The 23,389-nt window shown below is 40.6% G+C and overlaps 4 protein-coding genes across 4 annotated transcripts; all 4 read left to right on the forward strand.

The window, feature by feature from the left end:
• Positions 1 to 1,365: 1,365 nt before the first annotated feature.
• On the forward strand, positions 1,366 to 2,575 carry GCK72_023794 (uncharacterized protein; the record flags this gene model as incomplete). Its single annotated transcript, XM_053735557.1, has 2 exons — positions 1,366 to 1,427; positions 2,410 to 2,575. 2 exons carry the CDS (start codon positions 1,366 to 1,368, stop codon positions 2,573 to 2,575), a joined length of 228 nt encoding a protein of 75 aa, XP_053579123.1.
• Positions 2,576 to 13,849: 11,274 nt separating this feature from the next.
• GCK72_023795 (uncharacterized protein) lies at positions 13,850 to 17,581 on the forward strand (the record flags this gene model as incomplete). Its single annotated transcript, XM_053735558.1, has 10 exons — positions 13,850 to 14,037; positions 14,149 to 14,372; positions 14,800 to 15,000; positions 15,877 to 15,956; positions 16,396 to 16,575; positions 16,625 to 16,733; positions 16,780 to 16,995; positions 17,046 to 17,211; positions 17,257 to 17,413; positions 17,462 to 17,581. The coding sequence occupies 10 exons, from the start codon at positions 13,850 to 13,852 to the stop codon at positions 17,579 to 17,581; spliced, it is 1,641 nt and encodes a 546-aa protein (XP_053579124.1).
• A 2,181-nt stretch (positions 17,582 to 19,762) lies between these two features.
• On the forward strand, positions 19,763 to 20,129 carry GCK72_023796 (uncharacterized protein; the record flags this gene model as incomplete). The annotated part of the gene is made up of 2 exons (XM_003109525.2): positions 19,763 to 19,918; positions 19,968 to 20,129. 2 exons carry the CDS (start codon positions 19,763 to 19,765, stop codon positions 20,127 to 20,129), a joined length of 318 nt encoding a protein of 105 aa, XP_003109573.2.
• Positions 20,130 to 21,404: 1,275 nt separating this feature from the next.
• On the forward strand, positions 21,405 to 22,387 carry GCK72_023797 (uncharacterized protein; the record flags this gene model as incomplete). The annotated part of the gene is made up of 3 exons (XM_003109419.2): positions 21,405 to 21,653; positions 21,724 to 22,149; positions 22,205 to 22,387. The coding sequence occupies 3 exons, from the start codon at positions 21,405 to 21,407 to the stop codon at positions 22,385 to 22,387; spliced, it is 858 nt and encodes a 285-aa protein (XP_003109467.2).
• Between the last annotated feature and the right edge of the window lie 1,002 nt (positions 22,388 to 23,389).

A 23,389-nucleotide genomic window follows, 5' to 3' on the forward strand; every position in this document is an offset into this window, starting at 1 on the left:
AAAGTTAATGACATAGTCTTCCCATCAAATTTGATAGTCAAACGTTTTCATTCATGTTCCGGAACTTTCCAGAACACGTCAGTTTTTTGATAACATTTCTCTTTTTTTGCTCTCTCTTTCTCTAAAAAAAGAACTATGCTCGGATAAGTTCGCCTGTCCTTTGAGCACTCAAAATTTTCCTCCGCTTCTCACCTTCTTCATGTTTATTCTTTTGAAACTTCCAACTATGGCATGTTCTGTGCCCAGGTCTCTATACCACCCATTTATTTAATGCATGCAAACTTGCATTCGCCCCGGCGCTGTCTGAATAGTACGAATAGCAATGGCAGCGTACGACTGCCGCCCGGAGAGGAGCGTGAGCAAAAGAGCACACTTTTCTTCGAAGCGTTTTCTCATTTTCTCTCATGCGGTCGCTTGCCCTTCCCCTTTTCTTCGGTTTTCTCTCATGCTCTATGTGTATGTGTTGCATTTTTGCTTTGGCACCCCACACGTTCTTCTCATTTCGAATGGTGCCGCAACAACATTGCGTTGCGCCATCGTGGAATTTGTGGAAATGGGAGAAAAGAAGAAGAAGAAAACGAAGAAGAAGAAAACGGGAAGCGACTGAGCAAAAATAGTGTGCAGTAGACGGGATGGCTACTACTACTGCTAGTGGCACTCGGCTATTAGGTTGCGCAACAACTCTGGATGTAGAAACATATGGAAATAAGAGAGTAAACGTATTAAAACATTCGGATGATGGGACGCGGAAGCAGACCGGAAAAGGGAATAGGAAAAAGTATCCGGAAGTTCATATATGTTGCACTCTTTGTCTTGAACTTTTGAACTTTTTCACATCTACAGTAAGCCAAGTAATAAGAACTCATATCTTATTTTCCTTTCATTCATTTCAAAAAACACAAATCAGTTTAACAGTTTTCTGATCTCCACTAATTCAGATTTCAAATTTTGAACTCATCAGCTGTTTTTTTTTCTTTCAGATTAGGAATTAAATGACCTCAGTGTAGAAAAAGGATTAGAGAGTCAGAGAATGTCAATCTCTCCTGAAACATAAATAATCCTAATCCTCGGATCAGCTGCAAGTTTCTATGTTAATATCCGTTATGCGAGAGGCGGACATGTTTCTATAATTAATTGAGAGCGTGTGAAAACGTCATAATATTAAAAAAAGCCAGATGTTCTTTTCCACGTGTTTTTTTAATGAAAAAAAGGGAACACCTGAAAAAAAAGCAAAGTATTTGAAACTACCGTAACCCGAGAGTGTCTCAAATAGGGTTTCTTCTTAACCTTAGTTCCGTTTGTCTATGTTTTTCGGGCTCTTAATGACCGTAGTCCTAATTGTACTTTTCCAGACTACCGTTGATTATGGGCAAAGGTCAACCAAAAGAGCCCAATATCGAACAGTCGTTGGTCGATTTGTGTAAAAGGTATCTTTAATTTTTTCTTCTTGTTATCATACTTCTATCTGCAAGCTCGTATAAGTATTCGCCAGCACCTCACGAAAAGGACATTTGGCAGTTGTTTTGAATCACTTCACATTTTCACAACCGCAAATTTTTATTCTGTTTATTTCAGCATTTTCACTTGCCATATGTCCTCTGTGATTGGGTTTCTTTTTTACTGATCATTGTTTACTTCAGTCCCTTGTATAGTTAATAGTGTGTTAGTCGCCAATCCCTTGTCTCATATTCTAAAAGTTCGGGCCACATATTCTTTTTTGCATGAGCCGTCCTGAAAAAGTCCCTCGAAACTTGGTTGAGCGACGAATGTTTTTGCGATTCTTTTAGACGTTACGTTGCTCATACTTCTGCTCCTCGAGCAGGAGCACGCGCTTTTTCCTTCTTCTGAATATTCACTCGTTGTTTCTTATTCTGTGTTCGTCGTACACTTTGCCAATCGTAAAGGTCCGTTGCTCGCGGAGTGGGCGTGTCCTAATACATACAAACATAGCAAAAAGAGAAGGAAAAAAGAGAGCAACTCTAGGAGAATTGCTTGAAAAAGCTTGAAAAAGAGGAAGAACGAATCAAATACATACCCAAACATACACATGTATACGTTTTGAACCTACATGACACAAATACGTGAAGGCATCTAGTCGAGAAAACATATGAACAACGAGGAGGAAATTTGATTATAGAATAGTGAAGAACCGGTGTGTATGAATGCTTTAAAGCCTAAATTGACGCTTCCGATATTCACAGATGCCGCGGCGCGTGAAGGTGACATAAATGGAGATGATGAATGAAAAAGGACTGTAACTTTGCATATGAACTGGCTGAATGAAAACAAATGTCGTTTTACTTACCGCTAGTCACAGCACTTGTCTGTTTCAATTTTTGCTTGACGAACAATACAACCTTTTTTTCTTCATTTCGAGACATTCAAATAATCTTATTTTCTTATTTTCAGAACTGTGGCAATGAACTTGCTACAGTGCTACCCTACACCAACGGTAGATGAAATGAGTTGCGAGGAATGGGGAAACGGAACGGAAAGAACGCAGTCTGTTACTGCGTGTCAAGGATGTGTTGAGCTAAGGAAGTACGTTTATTTTATTTGTTTGAATTTCAGATAAGAAAAATAGTTAATCTATGAAAATTGATAAATAAGAAGTGAGAACATCAAACTTCAAAACTATTGAACATCCGAAAGAATCAACTATGAAGAAGTTTTCTTACATTCTTGTTGTTTGTGATGTTCTTGTGTTCTGTTATGTTGTGTAGTCCCTTTTGCTCTCACGTGCAGTTGTCTATGTTGTTTTTTAAGTTTTCCTTTTTTTTGGACGCCCCTTTTCAGGTCTTGAGACGACCAGTCATATGAACTCAAATGTCTGGGCGCTATCAAGTTGTAATTCGAACTACTCTATGTATCTCTGACGAATAACAAACCAACATAGCATAACAAAAAAGCCAATTAAGCGAGTCCGTGTGCCGACACTTATGGGGGAGGCATTTCTTGAGACGTTTTAAGAATAGTACATCATTTTTCATTGCTCTATATAAAGTAGTACAATATAAAAGTCATATATATTTTATACTAAGAAAAAGATGAGAACTGAACACTTTGTAATATTCTATCTAAAACATAAGCTCCCTCATCTCATCGTCTTAGTTGGCTGAATTTTGAATTTTCGATGCTTTTTAGTTATTTTTAGAAATGCGATACTTTTGCCCTTTTCGTATATACTAGAACGCACTATCTAGCCTTTGCTCATGCTGTGAACCCCTATTTGTTTGTTTATTTTTCTCGGAAATGAATTGGGCGCTTGAGCCAACGGCACCTCTCCTTCCAATGTTTTTCTAATCACGTGATCCTTGAAATTCGAAACATATGATATTTGACTGGTGTTGACTGAAGCGTCCGTAAACATTCACATTATCCAGCATTCGTTCTGTTTAGTACAGCTCATCACGTTAAGCCCTCCTTCACTTTTTTCATCTCGTCTTGTTTTATTAGTTTCGTGTTCTTTTTGGTCTTATTTCTTGATCTCTTTTCTCGTTTTCTTCAAAACTCTTGTCCTTTCCTATAACAATGCCTAGGAACGAGCCACGCCATCTAGGAACTCACTATTCAGCACACACACGAAGAAAAGAGCTCTGAAGGGCAGTCGAAAATATTAGGGTGCCGGAAACGTGTCACTCTTCGGTTTTTACGTCCCTTTTTTCTGAAACTTTTTGGAAACATTCCGCTTTTCTGAGTCCCTGAATTTGTTATAGGCGCGTGTAGACCTTGAATCCTTATTTTGCTTCTTTTCTTTTTTCTTTTCAGTAGTATGCGGACATATGACGGACACCAGTCCAAAAACTGATTTGAAATTCTAAACCGCATTGTTGAAAATGAAACAGTAGTTATTTTCCCCCATATTTTTCTTCCGCTTGACTACTAGACAAAAAAGGGGACATGTTTAGAATTAGAGATTAGGTTTTCTGATATTCTTACGAAAGAACAGATTAACGGATTATGTAGTAGAGGAGATATGATAAGAAAATATTTTTGTATAGATGTGTTCTAGCAACGTAGTCCCTGCTCAAGCTCTTGAAAACATCCCGAAACACACTTGAAGAAAAACACAACTCGGCGCTATACGACTACTTAGGATAGGGCATTCTACTTTTAGACGTTCTTTTCTTCTTTTCTTCTTTTTTCCTTTTACATCTTTTTTTTGCTTTTTCTCTTCCCCTTCCATTTCCGGAATAAAGTTTGCATTTGCGGATGTGTGTAAGGCTTAGATTAGAAAAACTAATCTCATTTGCATCGTTCGTGAGCCCTTCTTTTCTTATTGCGTCAGGGTCCGTCGTATCTTCTCTGAAAAGGTTAGGGTGCTCCAAAACTTTATTTTTCTTCTTTTCATCCCGAACTTTCTTCGGAGAGTGCTCCCTCTTTTTACTTTTTTTTTCAATTTACTCACTCTCGTGATATCACTTTTAGTGAGTGTTCGGAACGTGACCATCATCAGACAAAAAAAGAAGAATTTAATTTGGTCTACAACGATAGGCGATCAACACCAGGAGGTTTCTGTATTATAGATGTATTGTCACATGACGAATTCACGTTTTGGCAATTTTCGTTTTCTTTTTTTTTCACTCCGAAAATGTAAACACTGAAAAAGTTCGCCGTTCGGCGATTTACCCTCCTCACCCCACACATCGTTTTTTTTTCTGTTCTTATTCTCTTTTTTTCCTTTTCTTCTCCTCCCACCGTCCCCTCCGAAAATTTTTGAGTGTTTGAATGTGAATGGCGTAGCGTCGCAAAAAAGTTCGTTGGAACGAGAGTTTATTATACATTATAATACATATTCGGAAAAGTGCGAATAAGGGAGAGGCTGCGCAAAAACTCGTTTGTTCTAGTGTTGCAACTAACCGCGACGTAAAACGCACTATAGTTGTCTTCTGAAGAACTACTACTATGTTCTCTTTTTTTTGTTGGAAAGTTGCCAGTAAATAGCCCCCCGACGTGTTGCTACGCCTGGTGGCCCACGTTGAGAGTAGGAGGAAAAAATTGAAGTGTATTTATGTGAGTGTATTTGTGTGCTTGGCAAAGTGTATGTTGCGGCGCGTGTTCCGTTGTTCAACTTGTCGTCACATGCCCACGGAGTTGTCACATGCCCTTCTAGTCCCCTCATCTTCCTCTTTTGACGCGGCGGCTGCTTTCTCCAGGATGAGCTAAAAGAGTGCATCATTGCTGAACACTGACGCTCACTTGAAAAAAAGAAAGGGAGAAAAAAGAAGGAGAAGAAGAACTCAACCTCATTCATCAAAAAGTTGTTCCCCAAGAAGACGAGCACGTTCCTCTGACAAATCCCTTTTGAATTCCCAAGTGTCAGTCAAGTCTGAACTTTTTGCCCGAGTTCCGTTCTGCAAACAAACCTCCGGACGCTCATCAATAATGGGAGAGTGAAATGTCGGAACGTTGGTCTATCTTTAACTTACTGTAGGTTTTTCGGGTTTGCCTTTCTTTCTTCAAATTGATGATTGAAACTGTCTTTCACTTTTTCCAGTTACGGTAGATTAGAAGGGAAATGTTGAAGGTCGTAAACGAGTAAACGAAAAAAAGTTCGGTCTTAAACTAAATGAAAAATCAGAAGAAAGTAAAAATAATGGGTGACTATTGATCATATGACCATTTTCTCTATGTTTCACTTCTTGTCCAATCGTAGTCAATTTTTACTATTGAGTCCCGCCTCTCCGACGAGAGACCATGATGCCATCGCATAGACGCAGAGACTCCGTTCGTTATGTCCACTCTTGGTTATGAGCTATTCTGTGGCTAATATTAATAGGGCAGGGTGTCGAGAAGATGTATTTTTGAATAATGCTACAACTACTATCGCGTTTGAAGATTGATGGAACCAATGAACTGAGCAGAAAGGAAATTGAGTCTTCAAACGCACAGAAATACTTCTCCCTCGTTTTAGTTTTACTGGTATCGTCGTATTTTAGATTCTTTCAAATCGGAACAAAAAGTGGGCGTCACAGTGTTTAAAGGCATTCCAAAGAAACGAGGCGTTCTCGCAATTAGTCCCTCTTTTTAGCCGAACTTTGTACGCACTACCATCCCGCGTGATGTTCGAATCATGGCTTTCACTTATGTTTCACTTCGAAATGGTGGCGTCATACCAACCATTCTTTCTGATTAAGTCTTTTTTTTAGTGCACTTATGCAAATCAGTGCTCGGGTTCACGCAGTTCCATACAGCCTGCGGGCAACTACTTTATGTATTCGTACAAGTGTGCCAAAAACTTTTTCGAGCAAGTGAGAGAGAGGGAGAAACAGAGTTTCTAGAAAAAGCACATATCCAAAAAGAGAGCGTACATAGGCAATTCAGTAAAAGTCTCTAGTGGACGTAGAAACTGAGCACAAGGGCATTCAACATTCCGCGCGATTTCGTCAACGTCGCCGCGGGTCCGTCATCTTTCTTCTTCCTTCTTCTTTCTTTTCTTTTTGCAACGAAGGGCACCAAAAGAGCCGGCCACTGGTCGCCATCGCCCTTCGTTCCAGAAGTGACTACTACGACGAGGACCAGCGAGCAAAAGCAAGACCGAGCGCCTAGTCTCTGGAGCGAGCGCAAAAGCAGTCGGGGGGCAAGAGTTGGTCGTAGGTCACATGCATTGGAGCCGCCCTCAAAGTGCTCGGCTTCTGAAGCGCCCTGGGGGTGAGGAGCGTTTGTGGGTGAGACAGAAGGAAAGAAGAAGAAGAAGGAAAAAAGAAGGGATAGAAAAAATAGACATACAACACAACATTCGCACTAGTGCCCTGGGGGAGAGGGACACGCACAGAAAAAAGAGCAATTCGCCTATAAACATTCCCCTCCCCCTCTATGTCACTTTCCGTCTTTTCCTGCTTTTTCTCACATGCATACATGTAGCCCACGACCCGTGGTCCCATTCAGCTGCTCGAACGTTTCAGAATTTTTTGTTCACCTGCTTTCGAACCGACCAAAAAACTTGGCTCAGAGCCAAACCAACATTTCCAGATGAATGACTACACTAATGATAGGTTGTGATATGGCAACCTATTCCCAATGGCTACCTAGGCACACCTTCTGATTTACAACTTCCACTATATAAAGTTAATGCTACCGTATCTATCAGGTGCGTCATTCTATCATCCATACTTCTTATAACTCTATCTCCTCCCCACTTGATCTTCTTGTCTATTTTTTGTGTCTGTCTGTCTTGGAAACTGTTCTCGAGTGAACTTCTCTCTCGCGCTTCCTTCCGAACAAGACCACCCGTGGCGGGGCGCCAAGTTTGCCGACATCGGGAGTCTCCTCGTTCAATCATTTTGCGGCAGAGGTCGCACTTTTTCTTTGCTTTTCATTTTTATGTTTTCCATGCGTCGAACCGAAAGATCACAACGATCGGAAGCGGTAAAAAGCATCGCGGCGTTCTTTTTCTACTGTCTCTTTTTGCCACCTTCTCATTTTTCTTCCTCCTCCCGCCTCTTGCTTCCTCATCTTCTCCAATTTCCAACCACCCATACTTCTGCCCTCTCCAGCCTCTCTTACAGTTTCCATCTGCGTTTCTGTACGAGATTGGCATCACTATGCTTTGCCGCAAAGCTCTCGATGATGATCGGCAACCGGTTGTCAATATGCTACCGAACTGGCCAAAAACGCAAATTTCGCGCGATGGTGTACATGGAAGGTGAATGGAAATTGTGAAAACAGTGCGGTATGGTGCGGTATAAGAATGAAAGCGCAGAGATAAAAATGAAAATTCATTTTGGAGAAACGAATCGAAAGCCGTCCTTTCCCTATACACCCCTGGCGGCCGAACAATAATAGCAGACAATGGCAAAGTTGATTCAAATCGGTTGGACCGCCACCAACGGCATCGGCAACCTTTTTTCTTCCTCTTCTTCTCGTTTTCGTTTCTTCTTTTTTCCACTCATTTCAATTTTGACGAGGGTCGAGTCTTGAGTAGAAAAGTCGTCGCAACATGAGAAATAAGACGGGAACATGTGATGTCTGCGATTCCACTATCGCCAGGATTCTTTTCCTGGGATCCCGACGTCGGAGGCGTACGTGAAGAGAACAACTGCTCAGTACCCGTCAATACGAGATTGCACTTTATCAGATAATCACTGCTCTCCTTCTAGTTTTTCTTCCCTTGAACCACGAAACACATTGATTTACACATAGAGACATCCACACATCCACATTACAATACCGTAATCTGTTCTCATTCATTCACACGTTTTTTCTAGAAAAATCTACTACTACTACTACTTCTACTTACAATCAGAATTGAGCTTGACCAATCTAAATAGAAACATGTTTACAAGTTTCTATTCAATTCTTCTCTATCTGTCCTTATTCAGGACAAGCAACTCCCTTTTTCTCATCTTTTTCTACTGCTCCTTATTCTCTACGAGGAGCTAATGAACACTCGAGTCCTCAACTTCTTTTTTCTTTTCTTCTTCTTTTTTTGCTGTGTACGTTTCTAGTGTTTCTAGGACTTGGCATCATTCCAAAACGTAATAGACAGAAAATAAAAACGGACGCAAACATTTTTTCGCAGTAAACAATGAAAATCGCTTAACAGAGTTCTAGTGTCCGTCTCTTGGAATGCGGTACTGTCTGAATTCGGTTTTTGAAACAAACAGCAGTTGCATTACCTGATGTTTCCGGTTTTGTCTTTTTTCGATTCTCTCCAATTTCTTTTCGTACACCAAACTTTTGTTGCAAACATGTGTAAGGTAATCAAACCTACTCTCCTGTGGCAACACCGAATTACTTCTCAGTATAACGGGCCAAATGCCATAAAACGTTAAACAGTTAATTGAAAAAGCAGCACACTTGAAAGCAAAGCTGATTAAGTTTTTGGGGGCGAAAGGAATTGGCAGGAAAGGGCGCATGGGTCCAGAGCCAAACATGCTCCATCCGGAGGAGACCCTTCACTCTTTTCAGCTTGACCACTTTTTGGTTTGGTTAAAACAAAAACGTGTCTGGACTCTAATATATTGAACCATCCGCGAATAAAGAGTGAGTTGACGGACTTGTCGACGCCACTCTCCTGGGAGTCAACTTCTTCGTCTTGGGTGGCTGACGTTGCGCAACCACTCCTGCCTTCATAGCTCAATGCCAATTTTTTCGCCCGTCTTTATTTTCGCCCTATATACTGGTGCGAATCGGTATTGAAGCGAATTTCCGGACTTGAATACACTAATGCGGATTTGTACTTTTCTTCGCGATTCGCCGAGAGAATCTGTTTCCTTCCTTCCGCCCCGTTCCCTAATTCGACATGCATGCTCGCAAAATTTTTTTCTCTTTTCCGTGATGAGTACATGTAAAAAGAAAATCCACCCCTAGGCTGCTACTATGAACTTATATACTGAATACGTCTTTTTTTCTAGCCAACGTCCGGCGCGTTTTTCGAATTGCCATGCTATCAAGTTTCAGTGATGTTGTCTAACTAATGAATGTCAAAGTGAACAAGGTTCCAGTTTCACAGCGCACTTTCTATGTATAGATCTTTTTGAACCCCCTAGAGAACATAGTAGTCCAAAGTAGTCATGTAGTTGTGTTGCTGTTCTTCTTTTCCTTTTTGTTGAACAGAACAACGCAATGGCAGTCGAGTCCCGCCCAGAGAGTTTTGCAATCTTTTTGCAAATAGACACACTGTTCGAAATCCGTTCTCTTATGTGCTCTGTCTAAGGTTTCGGACTCTGACTTTGACCTCATTCGCAACATTTTTTTCTGGATATTTTTATGTCTTCTGGTTTCTGAACACCTCGTTAGAACCTTTTTGTTGAGGCGAACTTTCGGAAATAGAAATAACCAATGATCAACATGTTTCTATATAGAGCCACTTTTTTCTCTTCCTCTCCTTCCTGAATAAAGAATAAAATAGAATGTTGGTCCTAGAAAAAAGTGGAACCCGTGTGCACATAGTGTATGCCAAGTGCGGTCCAATGAGCCTAAACCAATTGCTCTTTTTGTGTGCACGCGTGCGCATCTAGAGGAATGTTTCATCATCGTCATCATTTTATTCCAGAGAGCTTGATGGGAGCCCTTTTCTCCCGAAAACTGACATATCCACACACAGACACATACATAAAAACAAGTACATCCATAAACCCGGAATGTGTGCTACTATTTTAGCGCTCGTTTTTCTCATTCTTTATTTTATTCTCTTTCTTTTAATCCATTCCACCATGTTACATTTGAATTTGGGTCCCTCCTGTCTATAGTGGCGCAAGCGGTCCCACCACCCTCAGTCTTCCCAAATGCATTCATTTATTTTTTCTCCTCCCACCGCAAGTTATTCCATTTTCATTCCAATAGACTCTCGACAACGTCTATCCAATCTAGAAGTGCTCTTCGGAGCTCTATCCAAGAAAAGTGCAATGCACGTCTTTACGTTCGAATACCAGGAAAATATATGAACGTTCGTCATTCGGTGTCCACGTGATTTTTTATCAGAACCGGATGGATGCGTTGCTAGTTCACTGATATTCAATATGAGAGGGAATGAGAGAGACTCGTCTGGAAAAAGGGGGAAGAAAATAAAACCAAAATCCAAAAAAGAAAAGATCACGCGAGCCTGGCACATGCACTTTTCCGTCAATATCGGATTTCCGAACGCTATGCCGTTTTCAGTTTCTATTGCAGCTGTTAATCCTACCCACGGATCAGCAGAAAAAACATTTTCCGAACATAGGATTTGTCTGGAAGGATCAGAACAAAAGTTCATTGAAGATTTCTAGTTTCTCCTCTACAAAAGAATTATATCTCAGGAAATCGTAGTCAGAAAGCTCAAACATCCTAATTTGAGTCCAAATTCAGCATGCGTCTCTTGCTAAGAAGCCGATCACCTGCTAGGCTTGTCTGTTGTTGCTGTTCTCAATCATGAATCATTCAGGTTACATTTAATTTTGGCTAACCTTGTCTGAGAACTCTAATTTTGTTCTGCTTCTTAGAATACGTATTTAGTTGCCCTTATAGTAGTCGAGCCTGGGGGAGAGAACAATTAGAACAAAAAAGAGACAGAGACAAAAAGTGAAATGCACACAAAGAGCGAACATTTCCTCAATGTGGAGGGAGCTTCTCGCGGGCTCCGCGTAGCTCCCGTCGAGCATTAGAACAACATAAATTTTTTACGCAATTTTGCCAAGAGACGCTCATCTGTCCCTCTTAACCCTCTCTCTCTCTCTGTTTCTCATACAGTCCGCATAGGCATAAAAACCAGCTTTTTTATATTTTATGCCGTTTGTCTCGTTGCGCGCCTGGCGAGATGAAACAAAAAAGAACAGACAGGGCGAGCGTAAAGACTGTCGACAAAACACACAAAAATTGCGAGAGGAGCGCGAGATCAAGCAAAAAAAAAATTCACCCCTGGGAGCAGTCTGCAGAGCTTCTTTGCCCTCGTGCACTTTTTTTCGCGGCATATTAATAACCAATTTGTTCGTTCTGATCACTGTGTTCTCTTCGTTCCTTTTGCGACCTTGAAAGCACTTTGCCGATAATTGCAGGCGTGACCAGTAGAACACCACAAGTTTCAGAACCGAACCTCATTTGCAAAAAGTGCGTGTGTAGTTCTGTGAACCTCCTACTCATTCTTTCGCTTTTCTTATTCCTGCATTTGTTTTTCTCAGAACTAAGGCATATTTTAACTAAACCAATTTCTATGTTGAGAAAGGAAAAAATAGATGAAAAAGGTTCAGGATTCCGTGGTTTTCGGAGAGAGATTCAGAATCGTAAACTTTGAATTTCTTTTAGCCATCTTTTTTTCCCACCGGCTTCAGCGCTGCTTCCTCAAAATTAGTTTGATTTGAGCCAAGTTGATGAATAATCTAAGAAGACGTGAGGGTGCGTCGCGGCGCCTTCTGCGATCCATCCGCCTTTTTCTATTCAGAAAGTACATCCGTGCAAGAATGTGCTCGAGCTTTCAGTGCCAGTGTCTTGTGCCATTCTTTCTTCTTCTATTCGTTCGTTTGCCATCCTTTTCGTAAAGAACTTTGTGGTAAGCCTCTCTCAGTCATTTTCGGAAAAAGAGAACTCGAATAAACTTTTGATCAGATAAAGTAAAGAGTGTCTCGTCGTTCCGCCCAAAGAACTTGGTTTTCGATCCCGTGCGCGGCGACAGCAAACGGAGAGCGCTTATCTGAAAGTACGAGGAACGGCGAACGACGATGGCCTGTCACAGAGTGTGTCAGACGACGTGAGACATCGTTGAGAGTCTACTGAAGAGGGGACGACTCGTCCGAAATTCTGCCTTTTCGGCAATCGTGTTGCCTCATGATAGATCTTATGGCATAGTGCAGATGCACTTTTTCAACCAATCCGTTCGCACACACACACAGACTAACATACACATCGAGTCAGACGCACACCCGAACTTTTCCGATTACTCGTCTCACCCCCAGGTCCTCAACATGTAGTTGAGTCGCCATTTTTCCACTCTCTTTTTTTTCGTTTTCTTCAATCTCATAGTGCACGGAGGTTTTGTCAAGATGATCACCAAATGACGCGTCTCATGTTCGAAGGTTCTACTCTTTTTTTTCTCTTCTCGATATTCTTAGAACCTCTCATCTTTTCACATTCCTCTGTTATCCTTGTTCTTATTCTTCTGTCTGGCCATATCTAGACACTAAGGAAATCTACAACCAAAAAGGTGTGAGATCAAAGAGTCAATCTATAGTAGTGCACTTCTTATCAACCTTTTCCGTGTTCAGTCCTAAAATTGCCTCTCATTTCCTTCTTTCTTCTTGGCAATAAGTTTCTTTCTTGCCCTAACTAGTTTCAGTAAATGCGTCGGGAGCGCAGCATTCCAATCACGCTAGCGGTGGCCCTTTTCTCTTTTTTTCTTCTTCTGCCAACCTTTTGAAACAATCAAGGTAGTAAGTATTAGTGATCAAATATAGAGATACCTAACTGTCCGAGAAAAAACGTTTGTGTGTTCCCCGCGGCTACCGTATCTCACTTTCTATCTCTTCTTATCTATCAGTATCGCCACTTGAACTTCAGAATTCCGAATTCGTTTCTTCTTCATCGTTTTCGCGGAACTTTGCGAAAGCGAAAAAAATTGATAACGCTGTCGGCGACGAACTGCTTCAAGAAATGATGATATGCTTTTGTTGACCTTCAACAATTACCATCGCACAGCAATTTTTGCGGTGGTCTATATATTGAAACTTTCGTTTCGCATGACAAAGAAAAGTCTTCAAATTTAAAACATGGTCTGTAGGCATGGCGCCGCCAAGGTCTACTACGTTCGAGAAAGGAAAGAAATGCGCTTTACAACAAAGGTCTTTGAAACAAACCCTGAGGTTGAAGTTAGTTAGAAAACAGAAGAAGAATTGAGATATGCATCTGATATGCACTTGAGTTCCCATTCCACTGATTCTTCTTCTCGTTTTTCTTTTCTGTTCAAACAGTCATTTGTTATTCAAGTATCTCGCTTTACATCTCACTCCATCTCGTTATAATTCCTATGGTACATGTATCCGATGTCCGTAAAGCCCATTAATCTTTTTCCACTTACCATTTTTTTCTTGGGGGCACCGCTCCCGAGCATTCCATCTTTTCTTTTTCATTGTGCCCTTCTCTTTTTCTCTTGTGCACCGCGCCACCTGACATAAAATTCAGCTTGTGGTGGAAAGTGGGCGTGGCATCGCACAATTCGTTCTGATAAAGTTCTTTCCATAACGTTTTGTCGCCGTTCTTCTATTATTTTATCTATCAGTCTACCAACCGACCATTTTCCGGTATTACAACAAACCATTCAACTCCAACTCTGCACCACGTCACATTGACACCCATTCCGCTCCAGAATTATCTGGAACCTGAACAATCCTTCGATCTGCCAAGTTCGCTCTCCCTGCCCAGTCAAGCCTTTCTATTTGTTATGGATCTACCCGGAACGTCATCAAACGACGATCTCGTGCACCCCCTACAGACATTTTACCAGCCTCCAACTTCCCCATTGCTTCTACAACAGACTCCAGTCATCTCGGCACTCACAGCCATGTACCCACACCTCCTACAGATGCAGAAACCTGACTACCTAATCAGATCAGACCTGAGTGCTTTCAAGTTGGTTCTTTCGTATGTTCAGTAGTAATTTAGTTAAACAAATCAAACATCAAATCAATTTTGATAGTGTTCCAAAAACATACACCATCATCCTAATTAATTGATTTTCAGGGAGGTTCAAGATCTTCGAACAGCAGTGAACCTGATACTGCCGATGCTACCCTTGTATCCACCCATAGGAAATGGATTCAATACAGCAGCAGGATTAGCAGGCCAAACCACCCTACACCATGTAATGCAGCAGAGTTTGTTGCGAAACAAACGGCCTATAGCTCACACACCAACCGTTCCACAGCCCGAGTGCCCGGGCCAACTACGGACAGTTTTAAGCTCTCGTAAGTATCAATGTTCACTTCATTATACTGCACTTTGGCCCCATAATATGACGTAACATTGTATAGTCGCTGTTGAAATTGTGTGCCACCTTATCTTTACTGTTCCACAGAGTGTTCGAAGCCGGTGGCACCACGCGATTCTTCTGATATTAATGGTTTCAAAGTGTCATGAGTGACAGTTGCGTTGATGATAAGAAGTTTGAGCGCTAGAAGAGCAAACCGACAAGAACACTGAAAGTCGATGATAGGGTGTGATAGAGTTCTTGCGAGATGTTTAGTAGAGACCAACTGTTGACCTGACTGATGCGAAAAGCAAAAAAAGAAAGATAGGATGAGATTAGTTGCGAAGCGCACAAAAAGAGCACCACTTGTTCTTCAGCCATGCATCGATACATCCATTATCCGATCAAAAGTGTAAATCTTTCAGCCGCTTCAGCATTGCAAAACGCTATTTTGATGAACCACTTGATGATGCCAGGGAAGCCAGTCTCACCGACCTTGCCAAACGGACACATCCAACCGGCAGTTGGTGGTGAGGCATCGCTCCAGAATACAGATGAACAACCAGTGAAATGGAGCAGTCCATCCAGCGTGGATAGTAACGGACAGAAAACCGACAGTTCAGCAGGTGAGATACAGAACGGGAAGGAAAAGATTAAACACGGAAGAGAGCGGCGGCGCCGAAGTGCATGAACATTCGACGGCAAGTGCATGGATATGAAAAGTGCATTTCAGAGGCGAACTCTGCAAAAGAGAGTCGTTTTGTACTTTGGTCATAAACTTTGCCTCCTCTTTTTTTCTGCCTCACGTGATCTTAGCATCGGTTGAATTCAGGGGTTCTGGCATCTCAGTTAGACGGAAAGTAATTAATTACTGGACGAGAGAAGGACACCGGTACTGCCCTTTTTCTTGCCTATCCCTTCTTTTTTTTTCGAAATTTCCGTGGCAGTAAGTAGAACATTTTCTTGAGACGCAAGAAAGATTATTTCCGATATCTTTTCGTTTTTCTTACACAATTGGACTATGATGAATTCCTTTTAGTTGTTCAAGAATGGGGGCGTCTATTCATCATTAGAATGTGATTCAAATGAAGATAGAGATCCGACATAGTCACGCGCATTGCACTTTCATGTATAACTAGCAATTTCAATAAAATAGAGCACGCTAGAATTCATTATCCTGGGTGCCGGCTCGTTCCAGCAAAATACACATTTACAAAACCCATGGCTGTCCTTGAAAATGGCGCAGAATTCTGTTCCTCTCGCGCTCGCCTGGTTTCCGCTGCTCCAGGAAGCAGTGTGATTCGATTAGAATGTACGAGTCGGCACGACGGCTGAAAAAGTGCAAAGTAAGGACACGCGCTCGATTGGTCGACCAACATTCGGTCACAAGTTGCGAACGAAAGGATCAGAATTGTTCAGTTCAGGGGGCCTCCTTCTAATAGCCCTCATTTTTCATTGTGCTCCATTGTTCCCATTGCATTTATGAAATTTTTTACTTTCAGCATCTGCGGGCGACAACCAGAACATCGACGTGATTGGCGACGGCAGCGAATCACCAACTTCCTCGAATCACAGTGCACAGGTAAAGATGTTGACAGAAAGAAATGAAAAAGAGAAAGAGGCGAAAGTTGGCACACTTCCAAGAATTTTTTTTGGCCGTTCTATTTACTCTGAAATCAGAGGAGAGCAGCCGAGAGTTTTGTTTGCTTTGTTGAATTTTTCGTCACTTTTCTTTTCCTCACTGCGCTTTGTTCCAACACTCTCAGTCCAAGATTGAACGCGGCGCTCTATGCGATGCCACAGACAATTTTCGCTTATCGTTGTTTGATCATATGTAGTGAAGTAGCGAGAGGGAAAGAGCTAGCGAAAAAAAGTGAGGGGTTGAGAATTCGAAACTTTTTGTTTCCGTTTTTGTCATTAAAATGAAAACGAATCACTGATAACAGAAAGAAAAAAAGAATAACGACACACCAAACACTATGACGTTTTGTATTTGAAGTTCAAAAGTTGAACATTTTTAGGAACTTGCTCTCTTGACTACTCACCAAAGTATATTGAACGCTTTCAAGGACTCACAATTCATGTTCAATCAAGTCCAACCACAACAAGAAGGAGCAGCCCCACTCAGAGTTGCTCCAGTAGTCAACGGAAACAATGTCAACGGAGCTTCTAAAATCGGTGGTCCAGAAAGAAAACCAAGGGTAAGACTAACACCATCACACTCTCAAATCTTATGTCATCAATTTATAGAAGCCAGTTAATGATGATATTGTCAAAATCGTTCGTAATCAAGATCTAAGCGAAGAGAACATCAACACATTCGAAATTCCTGTGCCCAAAGCATTTACTGCTGATCCAAGTATGATTTCGATAACTGGTACAATTTTGAATTTATCGTTTTTCAGCATTCCGACCAGTCTCAGAACAGCAGATTATTCAGCAGATCATCCAAGGCAAGAAATACGAAGAAATGGAAGTTGGAGAATGCATGATTCAACTCTCCAAGAAATTGGCAGAGAAACGAGTATTCGGACCAAGACTTATGTCTCAAACGACAGTAGCTGGTCTCAATCATTCTAACTACTCTAATCTTCCAATCAAAGGAATCTGTTACATCCAACGTATGCATTCAAATGTTTAGAAGCTTGTAACAAACTGTCCCATTTTTCAGACGTCTGCAGAAAAGTTCTAGGAGACAAGTTCGAGAATGAAGAAGACTTCTGGGACAAGTTCCGTGAGGCAATGCGCAAGTTGGCTGCTCGATGCCGTAGAGTCCGACACGCCAAAAAGACAAAACACAACAGAGAAGAAGCTCAGGCTGAAATGTTGAGCAAACGGTATAGTGATTTTTTATTCTTACTCTGTATAACGTTCTCTTTCAGATTTGGAGAAGATATGCCATTCAATCTAAACGGAGCAAACGGTTTGTTGAAACCAAAGATTGAGCCACCACAAGAATCTCCAACACCAGCCAACGGAGACATGAGCATGATGACAATGGGTCAGCTAGGGAACTTGCTAACTAACTTACAACAAGACGTAAGTTCAGAGCATAATTGAAATAGTGTTCTATTTGTTTTATTTCAGCGAAAACCACTACAAGGCTCTGAATTTCTTCCTCAAGAGTTGATTACCAACTTTTTCAACTATTTGAGCACCAGAGCAAAGCAAGAAGTTCAGTCTCCTCCGCCACAAGCACAACAATAGAATGTCAACATGTCAGCCAATGAGCAGCAGTGTTTATGTCCCACCACCATCACCATCTTACTCTGTTGTACTTGAGCGTGTTTCAATTTCAATTTCGTCGGGTACAGCGTTGAAACGCAATTTCAACTTTCTGCTTGAGAGAGCTGAACCCAATTTGATTGGAATTGCAACATGCTGTCTTTTTTTAATTATAACGCTGCGCCAACTGGATTGACTTTTCTCTCTGTTTCATTGAATTCTGTAAAACGCACCCAAGCTCATTCCAAATTATCCCGTCCCATTCTGTCCCGGATCGAAATTTTCCCCAAATCACCGATGTATACTTCATTTTGCGTGCGGCATGTTTTTTAATTAACCCACCCAGCATTTAGCGCTTTCGGCTTCAGATTTCTAACCGCTGTTTCTTTTCTGCTTCGCTCCCGTTTTGCTAACCCCTAAATTTCGTTAATATGCAACAATTCTACCTCAAATTGTTTGATATCTCCCCTCTGTTTTAACTTTATTGACTTTTGATTGTTTTCCTAGATCTGAAATTCTACAACTAGGCGCCACTGAAATGTATCTCTTTCCCCTGTAGTATCTCTCAACTAGGGAACTATTCAATACCTCTATTGTTAGGATTGATGAGAGATATTGCTTTGTCCTGCACTCACTTTACCTCAGTCTCACCTCAAATTTTGCTCTCAGGAACATTCAAAACTCAGGAATTTGTCACCTTGGTCTCTCATCTATATCTTACCTCTTGTCACACCCCTCTCGTCCTCAAGTGTTTTTTCTTTTTATTGTTTTATATTCCAAATTGTCTTTTAAATTCCGATTAGTGTGCCCAATTCTCGTCATTTCGATTACTCTATCCAACTCAGGGAACTTTTCTTTTTTTCTCATTTGAACTCAGGAACTTTTTCTTCTACCTCAGGGAACTTACCTCATCCACTTTTCAGTTGTTTGGGGCCAAATTTATATATCCAAATGTGCTAGTGCACACTTCTAGTATTTTATTATTACCCAACCTTCTAGCTTTTATTGTCAATTCAGAAACTTTTGAAAATGATCACCTCCTTTCTACAGACGGTGGAATTCAGATGACATTTTCAAACGATTCTGAATACAAACACTTCTGTCAAAACTCACAACCAACTCAGGGACCTTCTTTTTTCTTCTGTATCACACAAATGATTATATTTCTGATGAATGTTGCTCTGTCATATGAATCTTTTATTTTTGAACCGAAAGCCGTAATGTGTTTCCGTATTTCATTATTCCTCTACACAAACCACCTCTCGCCAGACGTTTTCTCATGTAATCTACCTCAAAACTTCCTCCCTCACGTTTTTGTATTTTGATGTCATTGCGACGAGAACTTCAAATTGCCCTAAAATTCTGTTCTTTCCATATGTCTACGAAAGATGTTCCCCCCGCCCGCCCCCACTTTTTATGTATTGTCCCGTTTTTGCCCCAGTTTACTTTTTTGTACCCTGTGAGCGTTCAAATTACCTCAGCCTTCAACACTCTTTCCAACTACCATTCATCCAATTTTACCTCTAAATCTTGCTTCGCTGACCTCTATTTCAATCGGCTTGAAATTTAATAAATCATTTACCAGAAACATCATGTATATTGAAAAGAACATGACATAGTAACAACAAAGAAACTGAGAAGTAATTGCTGAAAAAATTGAAAAACTGTGTAATTAAAGTACTTTGTGATTGTATGTTCTACACAAAAACTAAAAATTAAAAGCAATGATCTGAAGTTTAATTTAGTGTTAACAAAGCAAAGAAAAAAATCATGAAGAACTTTTACAAAAAATTCAGTGACAGCCGGATTCAAATTGAAGAAACGACTTCCAATACCAAATGGCTCAAAAAAAAGATCAGACTGATTATTTTTACTCAAAACAGGAAATGAAGCACAGTTTCATACCAATAAATGATATCAGCGTAGGCTACATTTCCTGCTCCGCGTCCTGGTACGAGCACAAAATCGCGTCGAGCATTCTGATTTCTGTCGAGAGGTGAGACAGATTTTGTAGCCTCCGTGGTTAAGCGGAACTTCGGGCTGTATAAAAACTCGATTAGAAGAAAGTTTATGTCATTTAATTTTCATTCACACTTGTATAGTTTTTCATTTTTTAAGGCCTTTTACCAAATTTCTCTGGATTGTATTTTCATTAATTCAGAAATGAAAACCCTTCTTTGCGTTGTCGGTTTCCTTGCTATTGCTTCTGCTCTGGTCCTGCCAGAAAAGAGAGCAAGTTCATTGGATTGCTTCTTGTGCCGACTCGCTGTCAATGTCACCGACCCACCAGTTGACGGAGAAGTTCACAAAGCAGAGGATGTGAGTTGTTCAATTTCGATGTTTCAAGTGACGTCACGTTTGCTTTTAGAAATTCATCGCAGAGTGCAAGAAGGAACTCGCCGGCATCCCATTCTTAGAACAGGAATGCTTAAACTATGCCCACTCGGAATTGGATCCAATCATCAAGGAACTTGAATCGGGAACTGCTCCAGAAGACGTTTGCAAAGAAATTAAGCAATGCCCACAATAATTGAGCTTTTTATTGAATGTTCGAAATAAATAATTTCAATTAATCTACCCCATTGTTTGTTTTTGACAACATTTTTCTACAGTTTTTTTTTTTAAAGAACATGCATTTCAATTTTTGTTCAAGCTATTTCCGGTTTCAATTACGATACAGAACCTGTTCAGATTGTGAACAATCTAAAATAACAAAAAATCTTCGTAGGGCAATGATTGGAATAAGCTTCAAAGTTATTTAACAGTTTTTATGTAACATTATCATATGATTAAAACCGCGGTATATCTTCAAATTGACTATGAATTAAAGAGTAAATGACAAGAGTTTCATTCATGGTTCTATTCTTGTCGTGTTTTCACATTTTTTCTGTTGAATAATGAATCGGTAATCAATTGCTGGCATCAGTTGATAGAGGAAATACGGTATATCAAAAATGTATGCATTGGTCGATTTAAGCATACTTGCAACGGGCCGGGCCGGGCCGGGCCGGGCCGGGCCGATTTGAGAATTTTCACCGGCCCGGACCGGCCCGGCCCGGCCCGGCCCGGCCCGGCCTGGCCCGGCCCGGCCCGGTCGGCCCGGGTCACAGTACAAAAATTTGAAAATTTGAATTTTTTTGAAATTTTTTTGATTTTTTCGCAAAAAAGTCGAATTTTCGACTATGTTTTTACATATCGATAAAACTCAAGTGTACATAGGATTTTTGACTATTTTTGATGAAAATTTCAAAAAATTTCGAAAAATTTTGTGAAAAAATTGTGCTCATTTTTTGACTCCGGACCGACCGGGCCGGGCCGGGCCGGCAACTTTCTCTACCGGGCCGATATTTTGCAAGTCTGGATTTAAGCATGTCAAATTATCTTTTTTTTCAGAACACTGAATAACGTTGAATCTAATGGAAAAACCTTCCAACTATCTGGTTTGTCAATTTTTTCAAAGAAATCTTCCCTCCTCCCCTTTTATCAATGTCTATCTTCTTTTTGTTTCTGGTCAAAAATCATTCAGACCCTACACAAGGCCTTTTGAACGTTTCTCTTATTTCAACGCTATTAATCAATAGAATCACCCGAATATCATGTCATTTATTTTACTCTGATTTATTTTTGATTATTCACCAATTATTTATGTTACTTCATTATTGCAATACTCAAACTTTTTGAACCAGGAAAATGAGGTTACATTCGATATCATTTTTGAACATTCTTTGAATTATTTATATTATCTCTAAAGACTTTTTTTTGATTAGAATGGTTTCAAGAAAGAACAACTGCGTTTTCAGAAACAATGAACGAAAGCTACCCATCAGCACAAGAGAATTTCAACTATGAAAATCTCTCTGTATTAATTGCTTTTGAGTATAGAGAGAATGGAATACGTCAATTTTTGGAAACTCCTATCGAACAGCAGTCGAACGAGTGGCTTGAAGAAATATGGAATTCTGGATGGCTGAATGCTACAAAAATTTTGAAAAGTTTTGAGGCTAATAATAGTTTGAACGTTTCAGTGGATCATTATAAAAGTGTTTGTCAAATGGTGAGTAGGTTTCTATAAATTAAATGAAAATTAAATGTGTGTTGTTTTTTTTAACTTCAATTCATTTCAGGCTCGCAAATACATGGAGTCATTTCATGGGGAATTTGCGGAGTTTATGAGAGATAGCAAAACTTCTGTTCCGTTTGGACCCGAAATTCCATTTTCTATTGATAGAATTCTGACAGATCGTCCTCCAAATCCAAAAGTCATTCCAAGTAATCCTCAGAGACGTGTGAAATTCTTCCATCGTAGATTGACAAAAATAAGTCGTATTTCCAACTTGTTGGGAAATTCATTCGATGAGTTGTGTTATATGGATTTTACTCGGAAGCCTTTTCATGAACTGGACTTCAATTGGTTGAACAATTTGTTGTTGGCAGCAATCAATGTTGCAATCAAAACGATGAATTGGAATGAGATGAAACTCAGAAAACGTCTTTTGTTCAATATCGACAGTGAAGTCTATCTTCAACTGAACAATATGCTCCAACAGTCGGTATGATTCAAACAATTCTATTAATTATTTGAAGACAATGATGTTTTCTTTATAGATATTCTCAAAATACATGGATGTCTATATCAAGTTCTGCTGGAAGTTGATAAACACTCCGTTGAATGAAAATGTGCCAACATCGCTTGTTATCCCAAGGAACCAAAATAGGAACAAACGCAGGAGAGGAAAAATGAATTGCAAGAAAACTGTCAAGAAGATCAAGAAGTGCCACCGTTTATAATGAGCTGTTCAACTATTAGGTTGTCCCATAAGTTTTCGAACATTATTGAAATCAAATTTATTCAAAGCCAGAATATTACAAAAATCAAACATAGTGACCACCTTTATCCACGACTGTTTGCCATTTAGTAGGTAGAGACTCAATACCTTTCCGCCAAAACTCAGGCTGCTTCGAGTCAAAATACTTCTTCAACCATTTCTCGACCTCTGACTTTGTTTTGAAGTCCTGGCCTTCAAAGGATCGATGCATGTCGCTGAACAAATGGTAATCCGAAGGAGCGATATCAGGGCTGTACGGAGGGTGAGCAGGGACTCTCCAGTGGAATGTAGCCCGGAGAGACTTGATCGTCTTTGCGGTGTGTGGTCTTGCGTTGTCATGGAGGTAGTGGACTTTGTGACCGTGTAGAGGGGAGGTTTTCAGTTTGGGCTTCACCTTTTGTAATTGAGAAGAATAGTAGTCGGCGGTGATAGTTTTTGCTCTCGGAAGCAGTTCCCAATAAAGCACTCCATGAACAGACCACCAGACGGAGAGCACTATTTTCTTAGGGTGTAACTCCTGTTTGACGACATCCTCTTGCTGTTTATCAGCATCAACCCACTGGGCTCTCCTGTGGTGGTTTTCGTATAAGACCCACTTCTCGTCCGACGTAACCAAATGATCCAGCCAGTTGAAATTAGGATGGTGGGTTAGAAGATGCAGTGACATGTCCACTCGGCGCTCAAGGTCAAAGTTAGACAATTTGTGTGGTATCCATCTTCCTATTTTTTTAACTTGCCAAGAGCTCCCAGTCATCTTTCTACCGCAGAGTGAGTAGAGCACATTACTGTTTCCAGTTAACGAATGGATTGAAGTGGGTCACTTTCCACTACCTCCCGTAACTTGTCAATGTCGAACTCCACTGGTCTTCCAGAACGTGCTGCTTCGGTCAAAGAAAAATCATTATTTTTGAAACGATGGACCTAACGGCTAATTGTCTGCCGTTGAGGGGCAATATCCTTTTAA

This window comes from Caenorhabditis remanei, chromosome X (genome assembly GCF_010183535.1).
Source record: "Caenorhabditis remanei strain PX506 chromosome X, whole genome shotgun sequence".
NCBI classification, from domain to species: domain Eukaryota; kingdom Metazoa; phylum Nematoda; class Chromadorea; order Rhabditida; family Rhabditidae; genus Caenorhabditis; species Caenorhabditis remanei.